Consider the following 19678-nt stretch of genomic DNA (forward strand, 5'->3'; position numbering starts at 1 on the left):
CTGTTTTTGTGTTTTTCAAGAGTTTGCTGTTTCCTATGATTTTCTAAAGTAAATAATTCACAGATATTGGCAATGCCAGTAATATAATTAAGTGCCATGATTTAAATTTTAAATAGTACTAATGCAAAGTGGTTCCAACAGCAGTGCTCAGTAATTTAACTAGACTGTTTGACTTAGAATTAATGTTCTGTAATGGAGTCATTTATAATGGCAGTCATCATACAATAAGGTACACTTTTTCACCTTCTTGAAAAAGTAAATGTACAACTATGGAAAAGCATGATATTCTTCATGCACCAGTTTCAATCATCATCATAATGTTTACTTTCAGTTTTCCTCCCCTCAGAAGTTCGGTCTCTGTGAGGGTTGGCTCAAGCATCATGCATGGTATATTTGGAGATGTTTCTGAGTTAGACACATAACTGGCATCAGCACTCAGATGGTTCTGTCTTCATACTCCTGAGCTTCTTCTGAGGCTCTAGGGCATTCTTTCTGGAATCCTTAGCCCTTTGAGAAGGGCAGCAGCCAGCATTTATTGCTGGCATGATCCCCGAGTCCACTCTCCATTTTGGCATAAACAATAAGTCATACTTCATGGATGTGGGTAAGATATGGTCATCCCTTCTTCTACTGGTATGACATGGTCACCCACTCTTCTTGTAGTACACCACTGAGTGTCCACCCTACCTGAAGTAAAAATCTAGTCAATCATCTTTCACTGAGCAGTAACCTGGCCAACAATCTTTCTCTAAGTAAAGCTATGAACAGATATCCTTTGGTTACGGCTCTAATAGGACATCCTTCTCTGGTTTTGGCAATGATCATCCACACTTCCTCAGGATGGCTCTGGATATTCATCCATCTATTAATTCATAGGTTCATACATACTCACTAGGTTGTTGATCTGTGAGGATCTTAAGAAGCCTAGGCTTACATTCCCAGGATAGCTTTTAGTCCTTTTATTTTGCATATTAATAAGACAGAAATGAGCCAAACAAGAATATGTCGGGACATTTACATTTCCTCTATCCATGAAGGACAAGAGTGCTAAACTGACAGTGGATTTATTTTTACCCTTCTGTTCATCCAACTTCATCTGAATAGAGTAAGAGAAGTATATCGCTTTGTGGAGTGAAACAGGGTTTGCATAATGGTTAAGATGTTTACCTAACAGACACAAGGCACAAGGTTTGATTCTCACCTTTTAAGGAAAATTGGCTAGGCTTAAAATGGCCTGCAAGAGCAGCTAGCATAGTACTTATCTATGAAACTATGAAGAGGAAGGCAGTTTCACAGAAGTGGTATTCTCTGCAATACGTACCTATGTACCTCTCCCTACAACATCTATTTATTTTAGAAAACAGATTGAGATCCCTTCAGTAGGTGTTTACAAAAGCATTAGCTGTGCAAATATGTAATAGTTGTGACAGAACTGGGTCTTTTGAAGCTCTATACACAATGCACAGATCCCCACTCAGTAGTGTGCATGATTCCAAGAAGAAGGACAAAGCTTTAAGACAGTCTGCATAGATTTTATGATTTAGGACATTGATTTTTTAGTGAAAAAACATTATTGATGTCCCATTTGTGACGTTGTTTGAAAAGGTATATACCAAAAGGAGAATTATACTCACTATTCAGTCTAATGAGTGATGAGTACAGTAGATTGATTACATCTCTGGATCTGGATGCAGCACCTTTAGATACAAGCTGTGCTATGAAAAATGACTTCCTTACAACACTGGATACATGCTGCTCAAAGGACAGTTCTTTGTTGACATTCGTTCCTAGATCCCAAACTACAGGATCAATTTTAGGGGTGTGCTGTCAATGTGATAGTTAAAAGGGGAGTCATGCTTGTCAAAGCATAAGATTATACACTTTGTAAGACAAAAAAAAAAAAGATTATACACTTCTTGGCATTTAGTTGTAGCTCATAGATTTGATGCCACCAATTTGTTCAGGTTGGGCCCTCTTGGAAGATCTTGGTGTCCTTCAGGGAGTTTATGATTACACCAAGACTTGGGCAGCCACAAACCTTTGACATTAGTCTTGACCTCTGAGATGTTAATGCCAAGGACGAGTTGCCCAAGAACTGAGTCCTGGCATACACCAGTAGTGACAGATCTTTGGGAGGCGGTACAACTGCCCACCCTAACTTCCTGGGTACTGTTTGTGAGCAAATCTAGTATCAAATCTGTTAAAGAGGGACTGATATTTAGTTGGAATAGTTAATCTATGCTACCTGAGTGTAGAATGATGTAGAACACCTTTGTGAGGTCTAGCTATGTAATGTGCAATGTTTTGCCCTTGTCCATTGCTTCAGTGACGTTTTTGAACAAGACAACAAGATTAAGTAAGCAGGACCTGCCTTTGATGAATCCAAACTAGATTAGCTTGAGGGTCTGTAGGGTACCTATATTCCTTTTATAAATTGCATAATGATCCTTTCCATAGCCTTACAGATGAGACTGGTCAGGCTTATGGATATATAATTACATGGGTCCACTGAAGCCCTACTTTTGTACAAGGGAATGACTGTTGCTTTTCTCCATTCATCTGTTATAATAGCTTCTGTAGAGGATCTGGCACATCATGTTTCAGGCTGACCAGTATGGAGCCTGATATATTGTCTGGTCCCAGAGACACGTTCTTGTCCTCTGATAGTACCTTGAGAGCTTGTTCCTTGGAGAGTGGTGTGGTTTTATAGTCTGAGAATACTGAAGGGAAGAGAGAATGATGTTTGAGCTAAACTTGTGTCAGTACGCTGGCGATGTCCTTGGCGACTGAGCATGTGATATCATTTACTGTTAGCTCTGCAGAGTGCTGGACATTGTTTCTGACAGTTTTAACATAATGAAAGAAGGCTATGTGATTAACCTTCACACGAGTGGCTACTTTTACCTTGTATCTGAATTTGGCTGATTTGATCAGGGTCCGGAGTTCCTTGTTTTGTTTAGCAAGATCATTTCTGTTATCCTCAGAGTTAGATTTATTTATAGAGCCTGTTTATATTTGGTTTCCACAACAGGGGTTATATTTGAATCTGGCATTGTATCTATTTATGAGGGAATAGATATTTCAATGTATCTATTTACACATGCATAGAATTTTGCGGTAAAGGACTCTCCATAAGCAGTGGGATCATCAAGATGGAAGGAGCTTTTGAATTTAGCCAGGTCATCACTCAGTTTTAGTAGATTACCCTTCATATAATCTTTGAACAATGAGTTATTGTAAGATGCTTCAGGTTTCTGTCTTTTGGTGAATGTGATTAACTTGTGGTGTGATTTGACCAGGGAGGAAAGTTACAATTGATGGGGAGTAAATCTGTTCCATACTGACAATGAACAAGTCTAGGATTTTAAGCCCACTGGTTGGTATGTGGACTAACAGATCCAGGGAGTTTGTATTAAGTCCAGAAATCTTTGTGCATGCATGTCTCAGTTTAAGGCAGGGTAGATGAAGTCTCCTACTAAAATGGTGTTTGGCTTGATACATGCTATTTAATATCTTACCATCTCCTCTACTGTCAAAACTCAGTCATCCTGCAGTAGGAGTTAGGACTTGTATTAAGCAGATGCTGCAAATTTGCAAATCTATGCTCGTTGCCAAAATTCCATCTCTCTTGTTAAGTGTGGGCATTAAAGATGATCGTTGTTTTGTATACCATTTATCAAAGCAATAATTATATGCTAACACATGTAATAAAGCTTTCATATTCCAAAATTTTGTTTTGTACTTGTGTTCATACAAATGGTTTTATTAACTCAAGATAGGACCTCAAGTTCCCATTTAGGAACAGCTTTGAGATGCGTTACTGGTTGCATGAGGTACATTTCAATATGCAAAAGGAAAGAAAAAGAAAAGTATTTATTGTTTGCTGTCAAGACCGCTATTACTCGTGGTTTTAATTGTTTTATTAAGCATTTGCCAGAACCATTCAGCTAACCCTTTTGCAGCTGGATAAAGGGGGGGATGATATAAAATGCTTAATGCCACCTCAGATAAGAATAGTAAATGATTTCCACTTGTGGAGATGTTGTCAAGAACACTGCAGTAATCTTGAGGTGGTGGAGTTCATACAAATGACATCTGATCATTCAGAGTATTCGTAAATAACTATAATGTTCCTGTCTCATGCATTTTGTGATGTTCCATTTTTGTCAGTTTGATTTAGAGACCAAAAAAGCAAGGTGGCCAACAAGGCAGCTGTTGACTGCCAATCCAGTCTTGTCTGTTCAGATGCCGTTCATAATTTGTGTTGTACTACCTTTTATGATTGTGGCATCTTTTACTTTTCCCTTCAGTTTTTAACCTTAGAGTGATGTCTACATAGATGAAATGTGGAATGATTTACAAGGTATTTATCAGTGGTCTGCTGCAGTTGTTCTATAGGCTGAATTGTCTGCAATTCCAGATAAATGGATAAGGTGTTATTGCTTTGATTGTTATTTACTTCTTTTGTTTATTTATCTGGTTCCTTAACCATGTGTCAGGAAGAGCTGTTTCAGGGATGAACTACCAGTGATTAGCTGTCATTTTGTAGCATCAGGCTTTGTCTTTTGACAGCTGTAAAACTGCCCATTTTCCAAACATTCTACATGGCACTTAGTGATACCAGACGGTCCATGTGGGCTATTGCCTGCTTTGGGGGCATTGTCATTATTTCTGAGCTAAAAATCCCATCAGGATCTAATTGTAGAAATGTTTGGAAGTTGTGATGCTGGTGTTTCTTCTTGTTTGTTACCATGGTGGCTAAAAGTCTGTTTGATTTCTGTTGATAGCTAACACATTCACTGTCATTCTTGATTTTCAGCAGTTATTTAATTTCTTAGGGGGCAGTATTTCAATAATAACTTATTTTGTGTTAAGAACCAGTCTATTTTGGACTGTATTGGAGTAGTTTTAGAGAAGAAAATGACAGTGCCCTTTATGTTCTTATTTCATGCATCTGATGGTCATCCATCTCTGACTGTTTGCGTTAGGTGCCATTTCAATTTCACTTTGATGTTCATGTATCATTGTAAATAATTTAGAGCTTATTTGTCTGAGCTAGCTGTTCAAGAAATTGTAAAACTATGATGATGTGAGGTATGCTAGGAGAAGTAGGGCAGTGAATGTAAACATATGCCAGGATAGATAGCTGGAGTTTTGTAAAGAATTATATGTCATTTGTATATTAAACTGATTTGTACAGGTGCTTGTGTTGAAATGTATTTGCAAAGCTGCTTATATTAAAATATGTACCAACAGTGGGCCCTGCTGGACAGAAAAAATACATACACCTGTATGTCAGACTGCATTATAACTGTTGAAATTAACATTGTAACAGAGGATACTGGAAGAGAAGAGGTTAAGCTCAGCCCCAGCTAACTTTTAGAAAAATGTCCTGAAATTAAATTACTTCATTTAGGCCATAAAGATTGTATCTCACAGGTCTTAATGCAGCCAGAGGCAAAACATCTGTACTAGGAAGCCTTCTGTATTGTCCTTGTGGGTGAACTTATTGTTTCTATTGAAGGGTGGAAGTCTGAAATTCTTATATGACTTCCAGAAGCTGCAACAGATCTAAGCAAAGCTTTAGATGTGTAAGGTAACACATCTATTCTAAATCCTGGCAGGGTCTATTAAAGGGGGTAGTACTGGAACCAGGCATCAGATAAGCAGATGTATGTGATGTAATTCTGTAATCCAGCACAAAAATGATGTTTTAATACTAGATGCTACTGAAGTCTCAGAGCAGTCTGTTTTTGTAACCTGACAAAGAAGGATTTCTCACCCACATAATCTTGCCTTGCTTTAGTAAGTAACCAGGGAATTGTAATTCTTTAGATCAGTCAGGAAAATATAGTGAGATTAGTGGAGTACTGGATTTCTGTATCTGCGTGAACCTATTAATCTGTATTATTTTTAATATTTCCTGTGAATGGAACTCCGATGTTTACTGTAAATAGATATTTAGTATTTTCATGTTCTTTTATTATTTATTAGTAAATATATTTAAACTTTTCATTGTGGCTGGTCCTTTAGAGAATATTTTAACCTTTGAGAGTATTTATATTTGTTGACACCATGGACATTCCTGAGAGTCTTGCTGCATTAGTCAAACACTACAATTTGTATTAATATTAATTTCACTCAGTATAATTGCGTACCGTTGTAAGAGCCTTAGAGTAGCCAGCTTTGGAGTGTCTGGTGGCAGTAACTACCTTACTGTCTGGGCAAAGGGTAGTAGAGCGGGTAAATGTGTGCCAGCCTTTTCCAGTTATGTGTGCAAATCAAATCTCAAAAAGTGCATGTGTCAGCAACTTGGAGCAGGGACACTGAGCACTGGTTTCTCACAGAGGATGTTGGAGGACTTCACTTGGACACTCAACTGAGGACTCAACTCTACAGCTGTGCTAGTGAGGAGTCTTATTGGGGGCCTGGAGAGATAGGGAAACCCAGACCCCGGACTGTGCGTGTTCTCTGTCTGCTCTTAAGAGAAATTGTGCTGGATGCAAACAGCTACATCTGGAAATACTGTGTATCTATTTTTGTTCCAAGTGACTGTCCCTCACTGGAGTCAATGTTGAGGTTTCTGGCTCCTTGATTACTGGCCCAAAGGGGGATGTCACAAAAATGAATAGTTGTTGTTATCATTGCATCTATGTTTATTGCTTATCCATGCAATTCTCATCACAATTCTCCTAAGATTTTTGTAATTGCTTTACTTTGTTGTTACATATTATTTTGCTCTATTTTAGTCCATATTTTATATGTTTATTTTGTATAGTTTTAGTTTTTGAGCATTTACTTCCTGGATGAGCCAGAAAATGGTATATGGGGATCAAAATCCAACCCCAGTTAACAAACTTTAATAAATAAAATAAACTAGAAACACAGTCCATGAATACTCATGCAAAGTCAATCAGAATATGTTGCTATGATGGTGTTTTTTGGAACATTTGGAATCCACAACATGTGCTTACTAAATTTTCCATTTGTTTGTCCCTACTTATACCCTATGATGTTATGAGCCAGCGACATAATTTTTATATTTGCTAGCTATCGTCCTAGGCATTGTCTAATACTGTGGTACACAGAATGGAATAAATTGCTACAATGGAATCAGGTAGTAGTTTCCCTTGACATCCATTCAATGTATTTTCTAACTTCAGATATAAAGTACTTTGAGTAATGTTCATTGTTCCATGTTTTACAATGTCGTACTTAAATGTCAAAGTAGGTTTATTTCTAATTTCTCTCTGGATAAGGGTATTTCATTTTGGCAATTACTGAACTAGAACAGAATAATACACATAAAAGAGTTAGATGGCATTAGGCTTTTCTGCCCTATTATACTTTAAACATGAAAATCAATCAGCCTTAACCTGCAGCTTTGCCTCCTTGAATGTGCCCCTGAGCACAGTTTCCACCACTGTAGGCTTGCTGCTGTCATGGGTAAAATGTCTTTTTTCAGTAATGCTAAAACTTGACTGTATGTTACTTTTTTTAAGCTCTTAACTTCTGGCAAAGAATCTCTCTGTCAGTTCGGGTATGAATCTGTTGAGCTGTTTTCAGTGATTGTACAACAAATACTGCATGTTTGTACTATCTGGAAGCCTGTACATTAGAACAATGCCATTTATATAAGGCAAACTGCCACATGTTCTTCCAGCAGCGACTGAAGTGGATGAGCATACTGTCCATAGTCCTCTTCTTGTTACCCTGAAAGGCAGTTGATAGCTGTCTCTCCATTTTCAGAAAGACTTATCCTGCAACAGTGCATTCTGTATCTGCATAGCCATCAAGATGTTTGGTAGAAATCTGTAGTAGTAGTTAACTATTCCTAGATATATCCTCAGTTGTAATACATTCAGAGGCCTAGGTATTTTTGCTTTAGACTTCATCTTTTCTGATGGCTTTTTTAGTCCATTGTCTTTATTCACATGCCCACAACACAAAATTTCTTATTTAAAAAATGCAACTTTATCTCTACTGACTCAAAACTTATATTCCTTTAGAGTGGTGAGAACATTTTACTGCGGTGGTGGTGCGGTAGCGTTGTCGCCTCACAGTAAGACGCTGTCCGGTTCGATTCTCAGCTAGAGCGTCTCCTGCATGGAGACATGCGTGCATGGGCATACCTTCGTTGAAGGTTGTGCGTCAGAGCTGGCAACTCGGCATGTAACAATCTACTGTCAATCATTAGCGGACCGGAGTTCCGCTGTGGTGACCCCTAACCAGGAAAAGCTGAAAGACACAACAACTGTTGAGAACATTTCATGGATTACTTTACTACTTTACCGACATAAGGCATGCTTGAAAGCTTTGTTTTTGGAAGCTAACCAAGTACTTGCCTCACTTGAACTTATAGATAGAGCCTGGTTTCTAGACTCTATGGGTGAGGATTTCTCCATTAAATAAACTGCTTCAGTCCTCTTTTGAATAATTTGCTTCATTTTTTCCCATCTTAGCTATTTCTCTTCTTTTTGAAGACATATCACATCTAGGACATCTTCATCGCATTGAGCATTTTTTTAAGTTAAGTATGAATTTATTGTTTTATGCCTAAGCCTACTAGCTTGTGTAAATTTTAACACCTTTTTTACATTTCTTAGCATTGCGGTATGGGTCCATACAAAACCCCAAAATAAGCACTGCCTGCAGTTTTATTTTTATTTTTGGGGGGTGGTGCTATTTGCCTACCATATGGTCATTTTTTTAATGACACCCCAGTGTTCCAATGATTTCTCAAAGTTATCTTTGGTCAGAGTGAAGAAGCAATAGAATTTTAAAGTTTCACTAAAACGAATATAGTCTGAGTCACCATCAAACCTCTCAATCTCTTAGTGCATGAAATCTGGACAAAGACAAAAATAATGGGGGTAGAAAGGCCCAAAAAAAGGTACACAATTTAAACATCACTCTTATAAACTTAGAACATTGCTAGACTAATATGTTTTGTGCTCTCATGCATTTTCTGAAGGATATAAAGTCTGAAACTCAAATGTCTTCACATTATTTAGTGAGTTTCGTAACTTCAGTTCTCTCTGATTTGCCTGAAAACCACAAATTTTATGAGGAACTGATCAAAAATTGGAGGCAAAAATTTGGATGTTCTGCAAAAATCTGGATAGTTGATTATTGTTGGTATGGCTTAGATATCTAAATCTCCCTATTATAATTCTAAGCATTGAAACTGCAAGTCCCCAAATTATGAGAAAAATACAGTAAAACTAAAGAACAGTAAATTTTGAAAAACGCTGTTCTCCTTTAAAGCCATTTTTTGCGAGGGGGCAAGGCTCCCCTTTACCCCCCACCTGCTTACTAACGCCAAGATCACTAAAGTGAATACTCTGAGGCATTGTGATCTTGAGCTTGGTATACAGATGTCCGTATTTTTGTACATTCAGTCTCACTGACTCGCACTTCAGAGTGTCAGAATTTAAAACTGTTACCTGGACTAACAACACTTAGAAACAATGAGAAGACCTTAATAAAGTGAAGAGCAGCACGGCATATACAAGGCAGGTAACTATCACCCATACCTCTCGACTGTACAGATTTTCGCAGAATGCCCAGATTTTTGCCTCATATTTTTGTGCGTTCCTCCTAAAATCTGTACTTTTCTGGCAAATAGCCGCGGATTGAAATCATTAAATAATGACAAACATTTGAGTTAAAGACTCCACATCCTTCAGAAAATTCATGCCAATCCAAAACATATTATTCTATCAACTTTCTAAGTTTGTAAGAGCAATATTTAAATTCTGTCCCTATTTGTCCACCATCATTTTAGGCTTTGTCCAGATTTTTTGCTCAAAGAGGTTGAGAGGTATGCTACCACCTATGTCAGAACACTGATGCAAACATGTTCTGTATCCATGGTAATGGATACATCATAGTACATACAGCCAGGTTTATGATAACTGTAACATCTCCCAAGTCGACAGCGTACCTTTAGGCTCTGTTACTGGAACTAATGACATGGCCCACTCACTTTGTTTTATTTTTGATAATATCTGCATTTTTCAGCCTTTACAGTTCTAGTTGCACTTGCACAGCTGGCATTGTATTACGAGTTTTGTAAAAACTATGGGTCAGCATTTTGTTCTAGCTCACTCATAGCCTTTACAATACTCAAGCTCACATTTCTTGTTGGACATTACGTGCTTTGTCAATTCATAATTAATACCGCTTTGTGAAGATAAGTGTAATATCATGTAGGGACAGCAGTTTATTCAATTTTTCATATTTATTTAATCAAGTAGTGCTGTTCCTTCCTTGTTTCGCACAAACGAATCCAACCTATGTTTACCTTCTTTTTCGCCTTACCTGTCTTTTGTTGCACTGCTGTTTGCTTTGACGGTATCCTTGGTAACAGCTTGTTGTAGTCGGTACTCGTAACAGAAGCCATTTGTAATGATGCTCGGGCTTTTAGCTCCATTCGTTTTACATTGCTTTCTCTATTTTATTTTTCTGCCATATCCAGCAATAATATATCATTCTAAGCACATTGTCATTTTGTCAGCTTCTTTATCATGATAAGCTGAAAGAGGAAGTGTAGGGGGAAGGAGTCAATCAGACAGTGTTGCGACAAATGCAACAACCCCCTAAAAATCCACCAGTTGTGGCCGAATGCCACAATATATCACACAGTCATACAGTTAAAACCACTCGCGGCCAATGTACTGCACTCACTGAATCCAAATCGCGGTAAACTTCCGCGATGTATCACCTTTTTCTTTAAACCAACTGTTACTGGATTTGTCGGAAATCTTGGCACGGTGAAAACACGTTTGTTATTTTGTACCCCTTTGAAAGATACCGTGTTAACTGCACACTTCAAACACATCCTTTGTAGTTCCTTCAATTGAAACTGCAGTGTTTAGGACAGTGTCTTGTGTATATTAGTGTCTTGCATTAAATATTTTTATAGCCTTGTTTGTATGCTTTCAGACCACATGCCCTACCCACATTAGATACTTTATGCCTAAGCTGGTAATGTTCTGCAAGTTTGTATCGTTCTGCAATTGCCAGTGGCCTTGGACCCAATTGATTTTGTAAATGTATCTACGCAGTACTCCTGGAATTAATTTGATGCAGGTTTATCTTTTTTGCCACCCATTATGTTACCCCATTCCTAAGCGTACTTAGGTAGTTATAGAACATGTACTGCAGAAGACCTTTAAGAAGAGTAGTCCTGTGGCACAGTAAACACTTAGTAAAACATCAGAGCTTTAGTTCTAAACATTAACTGCCAGGTGTCTGCTGCTAATAAACTGAGCAGTAGCCCATACATTTTATCATCTGCCACATTAAGTAGTAGTGAAACTTCCCTTTCGATTTCAATGACATTTGTTTCTTAGCAACGCTAATCTTTTTCCATGCAAGTTAACCAATTTTCCACACTCCAAATTGCCTATCATTTTGGATCTACTGGCATTTTAAAGATTGTCATACCTTATTATTATATATCATAATGTGCAAAAGCCACTTTGTATAGTATGCTGCTATGGCAGGCTTGCTTTATTTAGATAGTTAAGCTGTAAAACATATTCTTATGCCTAAAGTCATATTTTATATTTGTTTTATGCCAGTGGCCACTCTGTGTACTTTTTTATGCCATCAGTCACTCTAGGTACTCACCTGATATGCAAAATCTGCTATATATTATATAACCTAATTTTCTACTCAAAATAATACTGCCTAAAGTGTTCCCATAGAAAAGTAATAAATAGCATCTATAGCATTTGGAATCATTCCACTACTTTCATATAAATCATCTTTATGCAGAGAGCCACTCTACTTCTGTTTACTATCAGCAGTTAGGATACCCTTTTAAGAAAAATGTTCAATTTTCTGAGATAACCATTTGTACCCGAGAACAAGTATTTCTGTCTATAACTGATAGCCCCTCACTGACTAGGCAGAGCCCCTCACTGACTCTCTTCAAGAGAAATCTTGATGAGTGGATGGGAGATCGTAAGTTTACCCCAGGGGTCACATCTGTGTCACTGCTAGACAGGGGCACAGTAAACTAATTCTGTTATATAAGGGGACCTTCACTGTGTCACTACTAGACAGAGGCACAGTATTCTAGATTTATTCTGTACATTTTTGTACCATTTCATGGGGTGGCAAAAGCCACATCACTATGGCTAGGCTTACAAATGCCCCAGGGCAGATAGCCTAGTACTATACTATGAAACTATGAAATAACGTGAATTCATCCTGATAAATATCTTATATGCAGAAGTAATTCTGTGTCAGATATTTCCTTGTATCAATCATTTCTGATCATATGTTATACCAAAAAATTTGCTCCTGCGTCCATTTGCAAAAAAAAAAAAAAGTCTTGTACTGAATCAAAATAAATTACTTCTACACAAAATCAGTCTATATCATTTGTTTTCCAATATTCACAAAAGTGTTTCTTTAATGGCCTGAACTCATTATTTATACAAATACAGTCATCTTCCCTTGGCATGTCTGCACTAGGTTTCCATCACAACTGCAATGCAATCATAACTTTTATTATATTCTCTTTCCCTTCTCAGTAGAATTTTACATGGTAGCATCAAATGCACCACAGACATGCGTTGAACTCATCACCATTTGCTGTGTAGAATGACACTGCACTCTAATATAAAAATATGAGGAGCCAGGCTAATTGCAGCTTTACTGGCTTGTAGCATGTACAAACAATGGACATCCAGACAGATGTTTATGCAAACACAGAGGTGTGCACAATAACTTTAATTCACTGCACACTTCCTCCAGATTGTCTGTGCAGGGATGCCTTGTATTCAGTTTTGTCACCTTCTGGCTTATTTAATACAACTCCAATAATGACAGAGGCAATGTTAATAACATTAATCACTTAATCTCTAACAAGTCAAGTTATGAATTTTACACAAATGTTCAACAGAATATTTCTTAGAATACAATCTAGGATATCAGTGATGGCTTTAGATCAATCACATGTACCTAATTAAAACTTCAGGTGCTCTTTCGAGGCAGACAAATAGCTAGAAATTTCTGACCTGCTAAAAAAATTCTGTGTCACTACTATCTCTCAACATAACTGCCCTTTTTTCCTATTTTGTATAGCCTAAATATAGAACAAGATATGGAATGTGTACTAAAGTTAGACAACTTTAATGAACAGCTAGTGATATAAAAAGCATACATAATTTTGGACACAGTTATCTTCTTCATAGGCTTACGTGAACCTTTTCAATATCACCATTGTATATGAAGATGAGAAATTTGGTGCCCTTGTGCTGGTCATAATCTTTCCCTATACCCAACTCCATGACATAGAGGGATAAAACCCCAACAGTAACCCACATGACCCAAGTTTGAGTAGTGGTTCAGGCACTGGAGGAGCTGGATAGAAGGAATGGAGTTTTATGTCAGTTCGCCCATTCTGGGGAGTGGGGGGGGGGTGACCCAGTCTGCTGAAACAAAAACATAGAAGAACAGGAGAATGGCATGCAGCAGATAGACCAGGGACACATACTCAGCCTTCAGAAGTGGTCATCCAAGGTTGGGGGGTGTATCCTTCTGCAGAGGACATGTATGGAGGCATGTACTCCATGCCACTAAAAGTGAAGCACAGCATGACCTTCAAGGTAGGAGATGCACATGTCAACCACCAAGAATGGTGCAGCTAAGATGTAATAGAAATACATTGCAGGCTGCCTAGATAATGGGCCTTCACTGTCAGCTATTGAAACCAGTGGAGTGGGGACAAATAGGTTCATAGGTTCATAGGTTCATACTAGGCTATCTGCCCTGGGGCATTTATAAGCCTAGCCCGATTGTGTTTGGCTTACGCCACCCCTTGATTTGAGTATACTGTGCCCTTTTTAAAGTTTAGTTTACTGTGCCTCTGTCTAATAGTGACACGGAAGTAATCCCCGGGACAAACCTACGATCCCCCATCCACTCATCAAGATTCTTCTTGAAGAGAGTCAGTGAGGTGCTCTGCCTAACATGAATTGGAATTCTATTCCAGAGCGAAGGGAGCCTCTGGGTTATGAATCTGTCCCTCCAGCATGTTCTATTTATTTCTGTGCTGAGGTTCAAGTCCCTCGAGCGCGTGGCTCTAAAGGATTTAGATTTACTGAGGTAGAGCATGTCCATTAATTCTGGGTTGGACATAGCTTTATATGTCAGGCATAGATCACCTCGAAGTAGGTGGTATGCAACTGAATAGAGCTGGAGTTTTTTTAACCGAGCAGCATATGGCATCTGTTTGAGTCCCTTGATCCTTCTGGTGAGGTACTTTTGGGGTCTTTCTAATTGCTGCAGGTGTCGGGTAAGGTACATCCCAAAGGGGGCATTGTATTCTATGATGGGTCTGATGAGGGATGAATAAAGGGGCACGATTACCTCTCTTGATCTAGATGTGAATCCTTTCATGATGAGGTGGGCTATGTAGAAGGTCTTTCTAACCACTTTGGCAATGTGGTTGTCAAAGGAGAGATTGCTATCAACTTGGGTCCCCAGATCCCTAATTACTTTCTCTGTAATTAATGGGTTACCACCTATGTGGTAATTTGTGGGCACATTGTTTTTGCCAAAGGGTATGACTATACACTTTTTGGCATTTAGCTTTAGACCATGGCTCTGGTACTAGTTATCCATCTCTGCGAGACCTTTTTGAAGGATGTTTGTGTCAGCTGGAGAGTCGATTATGGCACCCAGTTTGCAGTCATCTGCAAACTTGGTGAGCCATAGTCCTCCCACGTTGGCCTGTACCTCAGAAAAGTAAATACCGAACAAGAGAGGTCCCAGGACAGAACCTTGTGGGATGCCACTTGTGACCGGTTTCGAGTCTGACATGGCTCCAGCAACTCTGACTCTGTGTGTTCTGTCTTTGAGCCAGTTTGCAACCCATCTTGTGACATAGGGGTTTATATTTAGGCTGGATAGCTCATCTATGATGCCCAAGTGGGGTATTGTGTCAAATGCCTTTGCGAGGTCCAGATAGGCTGTGTGGACTACCTTCCCTTCATCTATGGCCTTGGTGACTGTTTCGAAGAAGTCGACCAGGTTCAAAAGGCAGGATCTGCCCTTGACAAAGCCAAATTGGGTAGGATCTAGTGTCTGTAGGTCCCCAATGTCTTTGTTTATGAGTTCCATGATGATCCTCTCCATAGCCTTGCAGACTAGGCTAGTCAGGCTTATGGGGCGATAGTTTCCAGGGTCCGCAGAAGTGCCACCTTTGTGGAGTGGGACCACTGTTGCTGTACGCCATTCTTTGGGCACATATCCTGTAGTGAGGCTGAGATTGTACAGCAGTTTTACTTGAGGGATTAGTTCTTCTTGGAGTTCATGTAGGACGCAACCCGGGATGCCATCTGGTCCCATGGAAGCAGGCGGCCTTCACCTGAGCATCAGAGATGTTTGGGAGGCTGCACTCTGCCGGGATAGATACTTGCTCTTTTAGGCGGGGGGGGGAGTTTTCACTGAACATGTCTGCCAGGATATTGGTGATGTCTGCGGGTTCAGTGTATTTTTTGTCGCTTAGAATCAACTCAGAACAAGTCTGGGAGTTGCATCCCAGGTTCCTAACATAATTGAAAAAAGCCTTATGATTGTCTTTAGTGTCCTGTGCAATTTTTCTCTCAAAGCTGGCCTTGGAGGATTTTATGAGGGATCATAATTTTTTGCTAGTACTGATCAGAGATGCCTTCCCTTTTAGGGATTTTGCTCTATCATGTAGTAGCTTCCTCCTTCTGTTGTACAGTTTATTTATGGCTGGGGTCCACCAGACTGGATGCCTGCCTTTGGATGATTGGGTCTTGATTTTGTTTGGGATAGCATGATCCATGCATTCCTGGAGATGTCCGTAGAATGCATTTATACAGGATTCTGCAGTTTGGGCCGTAGTTTCCACTGGCCCTGGGGGCAGTATTCTGTGGGTGTATTTACCTAAATGGCTGCAAAGGAGCTGATGGTTGGTAGACAGCAGGAGAAAAACAGATGACAAAAATGTTGTCCCTGTAAGAATTATTCGTACGCTCTGGCTAATTTGGTGCATGCCTGGCTACACCCTTATTTAGAGTAACCAAGATTTTATTACACACCACTTTGTCACCAAAGATGGTGTAGTTTATCAGCACACTTGAAATCTTTAAATAGCTATAGTTTCCTTCTTATCCCCATCTAAACAAATATCCACCAGTCCTGACATTCTGACACCTTTAACAGACTTCTTTTCTTCCTCAATAATTTCATTAAAATTATTCAAAGGATGTCCCACTATCTCTGTAAAAAAAAAAAAAAAAACACTTAGACTACTCTCAATTTTCCTGCCTATTATTTGACATTTATGCCTTTTATTGCCACTATCCTGGCAATAGTTTACACAAAGATAAAAACACCCACAGAATACTGCAATCAGTATATGTTCATAGGTTAGCAATACTTAGACTCAAACCCTGCACCTTGTGTTTATAAGGCAAACACCTTAACCATTAGGCCACCCTGTTCTGTGCAATACTTTACACAAAGATAAAAACACCCACAGAATACTGTATTCAGTATGTGCTCTGTGCAATACTTCATGCAAAGACAAAAATGCCCACAGAATACTGCATTCCGTATGTGCTCTGTGCAATACTTCATGCAAAGATGAAAACATCCACAGAATATTGCATTCAGTATGTGCTCTGTGAAATATTTTACGCAAAGGTAAACACACCCACATAATACTGCATTCAGTATGTGCTCTGTGCAATACTTTACACAAAGATAAAAACACCCACAGAATATTGCATTTGGTATGTGTTTTGTGCAATAGTTTACACAAAGATAAAAACACCCACAGAATACTGCATTCAGTATGTGCTCTGTGAAATATTTTACGTAAAGGTAAACACACCCACAGAATACTGCATTCAGTATGTGCTCTGTGCAATACTTCACACAAAGATAAAAACTCCCACTGAATACTGTATTCAGTATGTGCTCTGTGCAATATTTTACGCAAAGATAAAAACACCCACAGAATATTGCATTCAGTATGTTTTCTGTGCAATAGTTTACACAAAGATAAAAACACCCACTCATCACTAAACTCAGAATCACTAAGAATGCAGCCCCAAATTTTGTCTAGGCAACAATCTTACATTATGATAAAATTATGGTGTAATACTCATTCATACATCAGTTGACACATATGCCTTTTATTGCCACTATCCTGGCAATAGTTTACACAGATAAAAACACCCACAGAATACTGCAGTCAGTATATGCTCTGTGCAATACTTTATACAAAGATTAAAACACCCACAGAATACTGCATTCAGTATATGCTTCTGAGTTTAGTGTTTTTATCTTTGCATAAAATATTGCACAGACATACATACATTCTTCAAAACTTTCTTTCACTGTTAACCTAGTTTCAGCTGTAGACAGAATTAGGATTATTAATAGTAATGATATGTGTCATAGGTTCATAGGTTCATAGGTTGGTACTAGGCTATCAGCCCTAGGGCCTATACAAGCCTAGCCATAACAATTCCCTGGCTATTTCTTCCCACATTATTTACTTTCCTGGACCCCTGTCTAGCAGGGCGACTGACGTGATCCCTGGGGTGAATTTCCTTTCTCCCATCCAATCGTCAAGGTTCCTCTTGAAGGTATGGGGTTTCATTGCATTGAAACCTCATACCAACAAATAAACTTAAAATAGAAATCATGCCATCAGTATAACATGGCCCTATTAATAAGCTGCAGTTTCTGTAAAAATACAGACATGTACAAAGCCAGCACTTTTCCACAGGACAAGCTCTGTGCACCCCCACACAATATACTAACTTCATGGTTACTCAATCACATCAAAAGTGGAAAGACCACCAACACCAAAACTCTATTACCACTCCGCATCTCTAGGACTGGCTTCCCTACTAAAGTGAAGTAGAAATGCAATTGTAATTTAAACAAACTCAAAACATTCAAACATTTTCTAAAGTAAGCTGTCATTAAAGTAAAATATAAACTGAATGATAGTTTACAACAAAAACAGTAAAGAAACCAAACTTGAAACTGTTGAGTTTACTTGTCACAAACAACAGTTCCATCAGCTGTGCACTTCGTTCCTCCAGCCATTTCCTAATCAAGCCAAAAGTGACTATTAATGATCAGGGAGACTCACACTTCTCAGCTGTTGCTGAAACCTGGAAATCTCTACTGTTAAGTTTATAAACATTATGCAAGGATTTAAAAACAGCCCAATCATGAAAAGTTAAGTGCTGCTGTGGTATAAAGGGACCATTAGCTCGATTGTGAAAAACAGTGATTCAGACACATTATCCACAATGACCTCATTATTGGCTAATTTACATGTCTCTGATTCACTTAGTCATTTCTGAAAGCACTAAAAACTACTTTGCTGCAATAATCACCGCTGGTGGCCCATGCATCGATTTAGCACAGGCTACCTCTTCATTCAGTCCCCACAAACATACACAGATGTATTTATTTATTTATTTGTTTATTTATTTTTACATTTGTTAACTGGGTTAGTCTGTCTGGGTTATTAGAAGCCCATTTTTCAGCAGAGACCCGAGGAGAAAAGCTCCCAAAAAAAAAAGTTTTAAGTAAACAAATAGTAAGAACAAAGATAAACACAGATCACATTTTAAGTATACATACTTCTGAAGTAATTACCTAACATGCAATAAAGGAATATACAGAATGGATGGAAATACAATACAATACATATATGGACATTTTCATGTAGTATGCCAAGAAACTAAGCAGAAATATGTTAAGACTAAGGTCAATACATTGCTGAACCAAGGTGCTAGGCATGGAGTAAGTAAATATACAGATAAAGTTGTGTGAACTTTGGAAGTTAATAAATAAATTAAAGAACAGTAATAAGGGATTGTGGGAAATGAGTGTAACATGAGCTAACTAGTATGGAATATGACAGAAAATAAGTGTGTAGGTGGTAGTAGTAAGAGAGAGAGAGCTAGAAGTGATACAGTTAAGTTAAGTTATCCCTGAATGTTTCTTGGGTATTAGTTTAGAGCATGAACATATCCAATTTGATAGGATAAAAGATTTAAGCTGTTTCTTGAAGGCATTTTTGTCTTTAAGTAGTCTAAGGGCTAAAGGGAGTGTGTTACCATTTTTTGCAACCGAGTGACAACAGAGTATTTTTCCAAAGGTTTTGTTTGGCTTATGAACTTCAAGAAAGTATTGATTAGTACTTCTTAGTGGGTGTTGAGGAGTATAAAGTGTCAGACAATTTGCAAGGGATGGGCAGGATTTAGGATTGTTTAGTATATTGTGGGCTATAAGAAGTTGGGATTGAGGCAGTAAGGTGGAAATTTCAGGCCAATGTAAAGCCTTTAATGAGAGGCAGCGATGGGATTTGTAAGGTTGATTTGCAGCAAATCTGGCTACTTTGTTATATGTGGTTTCTAGTTTGGATATTAGGTTACTCTGTATATGGGTAAGAATAGGTGAAGCATACAGTAAGGATGGTAGAAGCAGGGATTGGGCAAGGGATGGCTTGGATGCACAGGGAAGAAAGTTTTTGTGACGGTAAAGCAGACCTAGTTTTTGGTGTTTTTTTATTGAGCTATGAATGTGATGGTTGAATTTAAATTCATCATCAATTATTGCTCCAAGGAGTTTTGTTTGGGTGTCAACAGAAATTTTA

General features: G+C 38.5%; 1 protein-coding gene across 4 annotated transcripts in view; it reads right to left on the minus strand.

Moving 5' to 3' along the window:
• LOC122811470 (class II histocompatibility antigen, M alpha chain-like) overlaps positions 1 to 19678 on the minus strand; it is a 304256-nt gene that overhangs the window by 275636 nt on the left and 8942 nt on the right. The window contains exon 1 of one of the 4 annotated variants that reach the window (XM_044083324.1): positions 10324 to 10708. The exons of the other annotated variants lie outside the window; for them this stretch is intronic. Coding sequence (XP_043939259.1) covers positions 10324 to 10435 — 112 coding nt within the window. The 5' untranslated portion in view covers positions 10436 to 10708. Of the gene's footprint in view, positions 1 to 10323; positions 10709 to 19678 lie in introns of those variants that run through there. 4 annotated transcript variants of the gene reach the window in all.

This window comes from Protopterus annectens, chromosome 9.part0, assembly GCF_019279795.1.
Source record: "Protopterus annectens isolate FY-2018-M chromosome 9.part0, PAN1.0, whole genome shotgun sequence".
NCBI classification, from domain to species: Eukaryota; Metazoa; Chordata; order Ceratodontiformes; family Protopteridae; genus Protopterus; species Protopterus annectens.